The sequence below is a fragment of the Sinocyclocheilus rhinocerous genome, unplaced genomic scaffold (genome assembly GCF_001515625.1).
Source record: "Sinocyclocheilus rhinocerous isolate Xijiao unplaced genomic scaffold, SAMN03320098_v1.1 scaffold2392, whole genome shotgun sequence".
Taxonomy (NCBI): Eukaryota; Metazoa; Chordata; class Actinopteri; order Cypriniformes; family Cyprinidae; genus Sinocyclocheilus; species Sinocyclocheilus rhinocerous.
The window spans coordinates 141,662-150,882 of NW_015632034.1; the positions used below are offsets into that span (position 1 = coordinate 141,662).

The 9,221-nt window shown below is 36.9% G+C and overlaps 1 protein-coding gene across 1 annotated transcript in view; it reads right to left on the reverse strand.

The window, feature by feature from the left end:
* Nucleotides 1–9,221, reverse strand: part of def8 (differentially expressed in FDCP 8 homolog) — a 131,855-nt gene that overhangs the window by 105,432 nt on the left and 17,202 nt on the right. The window contains exons 5-6 of the mRNA XM_016554979.1: nucleotides 7,166–7,330; nucleotides 6,766–6,893 (exon numbers count right to left, since the gene is read on the reverse strand). Of these exons, the coding sequence (XP_016410465.1) occupies nucleotides 6,766–6,893; nucleotides 7,166–7,330 (293 nt within the window). The remainder of the gene's footprint in view (nucleotides 1–6,765; nucleotides 6,894–7,165; nucleotides 7,331–9,221) is intronic.

Consider the following 9,221-nt stretch of genomic DNA (forward strand, 5'->3'; position numbering starts at 1 on the left):
TGTATGCTTCAGACACGGGTCACGACGAGGCGTTCCCCATAGCGACCCCTAGAGGACGCAGTGTCTCGTTCCCTACTCAGGGAACCATGGTTACATAAGTAACCTGAGACGTTTACTGCAACAGTCATAGTTAAACCATGTTTATTGTAGTAAAACTATGGTTGATTTTGTTTTTACTATGGATTTACTGCAAATGCTGTGGTAAAACCATGGTTAATCTCTGAAAGAGTACAAACAATTGTGAATTGATTTGAATGCTCTCATTTGTAAGTCACTTTTGATAAAAGCATCTGATAAATGTAAATGTTTTTGTATATTAAATATGTTTATTGAAAATTTTAATAAATTTGCAACCTTTAATGAGAGTGGTGTGTACTGTTTTATTATAAACCAGCGGCTGCTGCCGCGGGTGGTCCATAACGATGAGCAAAACGCAGGTGAACCGCGCCCACGCAGAGCAGCCGGTATTTACAGCTGCATCGTCCAAACATCGGCCGGAGAGCATTTGCGATCAGAGGCCGACGTCGCGGCGACATCTTCCCTATTAGCAAACGATCCCTGAGCGACATCGTGCCGATGGAATTTTGTACGTCGGGTCGACATCGGCCCAACGTATGTGTGCAGTCTGGGTTTGGACTGTCATTTATTTATGCGCTGTCCCATTTATGTGCATTCATTTTGATAGGAGTCGTCCAACCTCAACGCAGAGAGATCAGTATGCACTTGGAATTGTGACTTTGTCTGATTTCAACTTAAGAGGGTTCACATTAACACAGTTATTTAGCCTACTCATTCTTCACACCATTTCTCTAGGGCCCCAGGTTAGCGTAGCTACATTTGTAATTATTCTAAAATCACTAATTTAACGATAGTGTGATAATGCTATTCATACTAGCACAACATCATCTTCAGACCCTCTATGCCTATGTTAAGGAGACAATGTTTGCCTAGCTTAACCCTTTCGCACGTGAGTTTTTCTAGCTGAGCCCCCAGCGTGAGTTTTTTTTAGGCGACCGTTATTTTAGAATGAATCGCCATATTGTTTCCATGGCGACGCGTCATGCTTGTCATGTGACACAACGCAGCCGCAATAGATCTGTAAGGCGATGTTTCTTTGCCATTACAGAGAGAGGAAACTGCTGAGGTGTCACAAATGGAATATTTTAGTTCTTGAAAAACCCTATGGAGCGTCATGATTAACCCTTTCGCACGTGAGTTTAAAATATTCTAGCTGAGCCCCCAGCGTGAGTTTTTTTTAGGCGACTGTTATTTTAAAATGTATCGCCTTATTGTTTCCATGGCGACGCGTCATGCTTGTCATGTGACACAACGCAGCCACAATAGATCTGTATGACACATGGATCGCTTTTATTTAGTTTTTCCTGTTTTATTCCAAATTTTCACAAACATGCTCACTATATTATGAAATATCTGATATTCCGATTCTGAAATATGTGCAATTAAATCTATTTGGTAGTTTAAACACTTTTATATCGACCGTTAGTTGATCTATACCGGGTGATAGGCGCCGCCATGTTAGTTCGCGCTGAATCCGAGCTGTGGGATTTACAACACGCAAATTCATCCTCTCCTCCCGAAACACGTTAAAGTAGGTCTCCGGTAAACTGGGAGAAGAGCAGAGTAAACGTTATAGTTACCTACACAATCTGTATATGATATCAATAAAAACATGTCGTCAGATTATATTTGTAAGGATCGTTATTGCCGTTTCCATAGACATCAGCGTGAATTTTACAAACTGTAAATGTATGGTTTTGCTAGTACTTATGTGTATTTAAATGTCTGAAACCTAAAATAAGCATTATATGGTTGAAAACACTGAATATTTGTGATAATATAACAAGCGCTCACTGCGTCCGATCTGTCTCGCGTCAGCCAAAGCCAAAAGCAGATTTAAATTCAGCAGTTGATGACGTGACCCACTGAAAGTTAAACGCGTTAAAGGGTTAAAGCAGCTAACTGTGTACTTCATTTTGTTGGGGGAATATAACTCAACATTATTTCTTCCTCTCATGGAGTTATTCAAGGTTATGTCTGATATACATAAATTTTCTAGTTTATCCTCACCAGTTGTCTTATCAGAGATCAGCTTTCCTGATCATAATTGAAACACACTATCTTCACCAGCTGAGACGTGGTCGTTTGTGATGCTCAGCTGATCATAACTCCTCCCACTACAATTAATAAGATATATAAGTTCATCCGTACTCACAATTGCCATAGTCTGTCGCACAGACATGCACTTACCCTCCTCCATCCCCAACTCCTCCTTATGCAGATACATGATCACTAAATGCTTGCCCACGGAGATATATCATCTATCCAGCACATTGCTAAATTTGTCCAAATTTATTCACAGTACTGTATTACTCTACAGGAATATACAACTGTTGCATATAAAATATCTGGGAATTGCTTAGGCTTCAGGGGGCTTCAAACCTCAGTGAGGTTTGCCTGTGGATAGCTCAGAATCTGAACCCTTCAAAGCGAAGCCTGCCGCCAAATATAAAGTTCAGGACCTCTACAATAATCTTACTCAAACAGAGTGGTCCTGACTTAAATAATATTAACAATAATACAAAAAAAACCTTTGCTTTCTCATTCCTTAACCCCTCCCTGTCTAGCTTGTATTAGTTTGAACAATGTCTGAAACTTTGTATTATGAGCACTTCCTGTGTTTATTTGCCTCTTTATTTAAAAATATATATATTTTTGTTAGGAACAACGTCTGATCAATGACAGAAATTAACCTTATAGGGCGATATTTGACTCCTTTAAAGTTTTTTTTTTTTTTTTCCTTTGTAATCCCATTTTTCAAACTTTTATGATGAATCGCTTGTTGTATTCCTCAATTATAAGTCACTTTGGATAAAAGCATCTGCTAAATGAATGAATGTAAATCTAAATGTACTAAATTAAACAAAATACAAATGAAAAAAAAACAACATTCTGGATGTGTGGAAATTCAGCGATCTGGCCGACGTCATCAGTGAACAGTTTCTCTGTCAGAACAAGCAATCTACGTTTGGAGCGTCTGATGCCTATGTGTACATAAAACCACTGATGCCCACAAACTTCTTCAAAACACGCTTCTTCAGTGAGCATCCGTTATAAAACACTTGCTGTACATGAATTTTGACAACTACACAAATATATCTGAACTGTGTTCATGCAGAAATACAATGATATAGTAATCAGTGCACCGAGAGTATGGTAACACAAACTCTGTTGAAGCCAATGATAAGTTGAGTCTCCAACTTGCTATTTTGTGAGGTGTGGGTGCCATGTGGATTTTCTGCCTTTGTGAAGTGTTTCAAATTAGCCACTTTATGAAGTTCCATTTCAGTTAAGATGCCGCCTTCGAAGGTAGCTGCTTAAGCCCCCGATATACTTCAAGCAAAATCGAAAAATTAACTGGTGTGACATAATTTCAAACAAAATCAGGCCAAAAGTTGGTTTGGAGTTTGTTTCGGGAGTTTGAAACAGCTTGCCAAAGCAAACTTTCTGGAAAAGTTTCGCTCCGGCTGGTAAACACCTTTGAACTACCATTGATCCATGGCAATTATATAATAGGTAGGTGTGCACAGTGGCTCTGCCCTCTTTGACGTGAAATCCATCGAGGTCAGACATCCAGTGATAAAACACTGGAGAGCTGCTTAATAGTAGAAATTGAAGTTGCAATTCTAACTGAAATCAACTCTGACTGTGATAATGGTAATAAAAGGTAAAATAATAAATACTTTGAGCCAAAACATTTAGATTTATAAACTTTTATCAAAAATTTTAATTAAAGAATAAAATATATTAAAATAATAAAATACAATCAAGAAGAATAAGTTGCCAGTCAAATGAAATCACCAATTCCATCAACAATTCATCTTTGCAAGGCACAGAACTCTTCTGTTGCATTAAGGAATATTTACAGACTTTTTTGACAAGACTCAGAGGTGGCATTAACGCATTTCATAATAAAGATGTTATGAGATTAATGTTTAAAATATAAAGTTTTGAATATAGAAATATTAAACGATTTAAATGACTCAATTCATACTTTAAAATGAAATTGAAACCGCCAGTAGGTGGCAGCATGTCACTGCCTTGTCTGAATCATTTATTTAATCGATTCATTCAAACGGCTGATTCATTTGGGAACGAAGCAAGTGACTCTCTTTATGAATGGGTGATTAAATCATTGACTCACTAGATTTGTTCAAAAACGCAGATTCATTCAAAAAAACGAAACAGCTGTGTGTTTGCTTGGAGATGCGCAGCGGATCAGCTGTGATTTTGTTTTAACTTTTTGTTTGAGAAATAGAGCACAATCAGACAACAGTGTTCCTGAAATGTAAGTCCTTAGGTTAACTTTTGTATAAAATCCAAAATGTATAAAACTCTTGTAGGTAAATTCAATTTTAAATTTGCAAACTCCCTTTAAAAAGCTGTCGCTCCTCTTAGTTCATTGCGATCTCACAAACTTCCATTTTAATTAATGAGGCTCCCTACACTGCACACTGAATCTATTATTACATCTTTTCTACACTTTGTTTGTTATAAGGAATGACAAAACTGCAGTCTGCTTCACGATCTGAGGCGCACCGATAAGCATTTATTGGCTGCAGTCTGCAGACCAGTTGGAAATGAAACGCCGTCCTCCCTCGAAATTCACTCCCCGGACTCAATCCCTTTAATCTCATTTACTATCCTAACTGCGTGAGTTTTTTTTTTCAAATTTGTCTTTGTTGTCGATACTAATAGAAAATATTTGGGGGGACCCCCCTAAGTCTATTTATTTATTTTTTTTACTTTGTATGGGGGTCCCGGATCCCCCCAGCCCCCCTCAATTCGAGCACTGACTATCATTATGTTATGTTTTTAAAAATGAAAAAAAAAGTACCCTCAAAAGATATTTTAAAGTCATATAGCCTAATTGTGTTAAATGAGAAAAGCAAAGAATGACAAAAAGCAAACAAAATGTACTGTAGCTTTAACCCTTAAATACATGAATGTTTCGCCTGTCGCTGTCATCGTCAGAGTCGCACTTCCACAGTACATTCAGCATCTGCCTCACATTCACGATCTCAACCATATTCTCAAAACGATGGTTTTCAATGACTTGATATTCAATATTTTGATCACTGGCAGCTTATTCACCACATCCAGCATCAAATGGCAGTGACATTTATATTTCATTGCGTATAGTAATTGCTCTGCAGTAAAGCCATTCAAACCACTTCAATTTTTGCTGATGATATTCGTTTGTTTTATGCCTGCGGTAATTATGAGTTTATAAATTAATTTGTTTTGGCATGTTTATTGCTAAGCATATTTTATTATATACTGCAATTATATTTATCCATTAGAATTATATATTTTTAAATTCTTATTCTGTTCTGATACGGTTAAATTTAAAGGATTTGTTGTAAAGTGAGGGGAACTAAAATATCCTATAGTGTTCATAATGTTGGTACATTATAACATTATTAGGCCTGCCGTTATTATTTCTGAAAATGCAACTTATATGAGACGTATCTTTTTTTTTATTTTCCTAAAAAAAAAAAAATGATTGTGTTTTTAAAAGCATGCAGCAAACGAAAATATGTGATTAATCTGTTCAAATTTGTTACTGTGGGTTAACAAATTTACATTAGTAGGCTATTCTTATGCTTGGCTTCCCAGATAGCAACAGAGTCTGGGCCAAATCTGGTTTACATTCAATTTTGGCTTTTTTCAGTCTTGATTGCAAATGTTTATTTTTTTTATATGTACGATGGATAATTAAAACAAAAATCAGGCGTGTGTAGCCTATTTATAACATCAATTACTAGGCCTACATTCTTTTTTTCAGAAATGGAAGTAACTTAAAATGTTATTGTGTGTTTGTAATTTTAATATTTATCTATAGGACGAACACCCAATTCATATAGGCCTATCAAACTAGGCTATATGTTATTAAATTGTACATAGGCTATACATCAGATTATTTTATTTACAAGTTTCATGTTTGTGTTTATCCCGTTTTTTTCCAGTTGCATCTGAAAATTACTTTCAGAAACAATTTTTTTTTTCAAAGCAGCCTTTGTCCGCTCTGGCGCCGACCCTGGTTACCAGCATTCTTCAAAATATCTTAAAGCAATAAATGCATAAGGTTTGAAACAACATTGGGGTGAGTAAATGTAAATGTAAAAAAACAGAATTAAAATTTTCGTGAAACTATCCCCAACTATTTTTTAAACTGAAATGATACTCAAAATACTATATAATAATAATAATAATAATTTCTTATTTATTTAACTGTTGTATAAAATAATTTCCAAATTTGCACTCATTCATGACTCGTGTGATAACTTTATGAGACAACAGCTCATTCAGGGGCATTTTTTCCCCTATATCTAGAATTGTAAGGGCTGTACTTGCCATCTTCTCTTCACGCTCTTGCAAACTGGATGCTCCGACTTGCCGTAGAGTCCTTGTAGCCATGAGAGGTGTGTCCATGTAGATGAGCAAATAAATCTGCATCTTAAGTGGCGTGTGGCGTTATTTTAACGCGTGGTGGCGTCTGCCGTTAACTTGTCGCCTAACGGCGCTTATTTAACGCCGTTTTAATTTAATTTGGCTTTCCATAGGGATGTTTGCTAACATTACATCCGTAAACGAAAAATGAAAAAGAACTTTGCTGTGAATATATCGGGGCGTTTATGTACACATTAGACAACATTTAGATTCACAGATTTAGTGTTATTGTACCTTACGGGGCTCGAACTCCCAGTTGTGTATGACTCTAGACGGAATAATGGCCGTGTCATTCCAGTGGCAGCTGCTGCAGTAATACTGACCTGTATAATCACACTGCCGTGCCTCATTAGGAACACCCCCTACACAACACAAGACAACGTTTTACAACTTCCTATGCAAGGGAATTCTAAATATCAAAGTTAACTCCATTTCTCCCATTATAGAGCAATCATACAACACTGAATCTAGCACTTTTGACTATAACCACAAAGAATTTATTAACAAAAACAAAATAAAACAAATTAAAAAACAAACAAACAAACATCTGTTCACAATTGTGTCATCATCAGGGACAAAGATAAATGTTGGAAAAGCAATAGAAGATGTGATGTCTGTTTGGAAAGAGACTTACGTAGAGAGATGGGTGTCCGACACTCAGCACATCTGTAGTCCTGTTTGTCTAGACCGACTTCAGGACAGATGCTGAGTTCATACTCAGACTGATGGCTGACCTTTGACCTCACACATGGTTTGTTGATAAGATTCATGCACTTGCTATGACAACGGTAATAACAACCTGGAACCAGAAATGGAAAGCAATTTATATTAGTTTTAAAACCAAACATTAAAGGGATAGTTCACCTTCAGTTGGTCCCCATTGACTTTGAAGTCAATGGAGACCAGCAACTGAAGGTGAACTATCCCTTTAAGTTGTGTCATGACACAGTAAGATCTGAATACATCCATTCTCCAAACAACTTGTACTATGTATAATTGCAGGGATCCAGCGTCCCAGGGTGAAGGCAGGGAAACACCCTGTATAGACAACCAGTCCATCACAGAAAGATCTGAATTTGCTTAAGCAATTAAGCTAATACTAATTACTAATATTAATTACCATTATAGCCAAGTGTGAAGTGTAAATTACTTCACTATAGATGTTTCCAAGGTTTTGTGAACAGTGCACCACAAATCACACTATGGAAATACATGTTTGAAATGTCAAAGAATAGTCCATCCAATTTTTTTTTTGTTTTTTTTGTGGAACTCAAAAATGTAAACGTTTAAATAATAATGATAAATAAGTTATCAAGATAGAAAAGGGGAAGACTATGAGTACTTTGAATTTTAAAGTCGACATGAAACGGAAGTAGCGATTGTCTTTTTTCCCCTATTGTGACGTCTATCAGAGTGAAACGGCATCTGAAATGAGAGGGCGGGACTTGATTTCGTCCTTTGGGAATTGATTGGATCATTGGAAGTTGGGGAGTTGCTAACAAAATGGAGGCAGATCTGAATGCCAGTTTGCAGTTAGTTGTGGGGGAATTTCTCTCCACTGGATTCACCGCCGACACCCTAGCATGAAGAAATTTTTTATTTATTGAGGAAGACGATGACGATCAACGGCACAAAACATGCCTAACAGTGTGTGTGCGCGAGAGACAGAGACTGCCTGAATGACTGAGCGCGTCCTCCATCAGGTTAGGTCATATTCATAAAAAAATAGTTTGCGATGTCCTAAGAGTAATGTTTTGGTAATATCCTAATATCCTTTCAATTTTTAAGGGTAGTGTACTCCCCCATGGCTTGCATCAGCACTGGTCAATGCATTGATTTCAATAAAGTGAAGCATCAGCTTCAGCTTTTCCCCGTTGTTTATTCCAGCGTTTACCCCTCACGTATGTCTAAGTGGTGCCCGCAGAATAACATAGGTTTCATAGACAATTGGACAAGTTTTTGGGGCAGACCTGACCTGTTGAAAAGAGATGGTCTTCATCCCTCCTGGGGTGGTGCCGCTCTTCTGTCTAGAAATATGGCACATAGTCTTAGAGTTTGTACTTGACTAACTGGGGCCCAGGTCAGGAAGCAGACAGACTGGATAAACTGACCGTCTGCTAGCCGCCTCACGTCACAGAAATCAGCTAATTCTCAGCACATAGTGTCTCTTTCACCTAGATATCACACTATAGAGACTGTGTCTGTTCCCCGAACTAGAAAATACAAAAAACGTCCAAACCAAATTAAGAGTAACAATTTAATTGATGTTCAACAAATAAAAAACAGATGCAATATGGTCACACTATAGAGACTGTCTGTTCCCCGAACTAGAAAATACAAAAAATACAAAAAACGTCCAAACCAATTTAAGAGTAACAATTTAATTGATGTTCAACAAATAAAAAACAGATGTAATACAGATAAACAAATGATAACGCTTGGCTTATTGAATATCAGGTCTCTTTCTCAAAAGAACTATCAGTAGGGCTGCCACTAACGACTATTTTTATTTCGATTAATCTATCGACTAATTTATCGATTAATCGATTAATCTAAAGAATTAATTTCCCACAAAAAATCTACAATTTTACTTAAGAATATTTTATTAAAGGGGTCATATGATGCGATTTCAAGTTTTCTGTTCTCTTTGGAGTGTTACAAGCTGATTGTGCATAGATAAGATCCCTGAA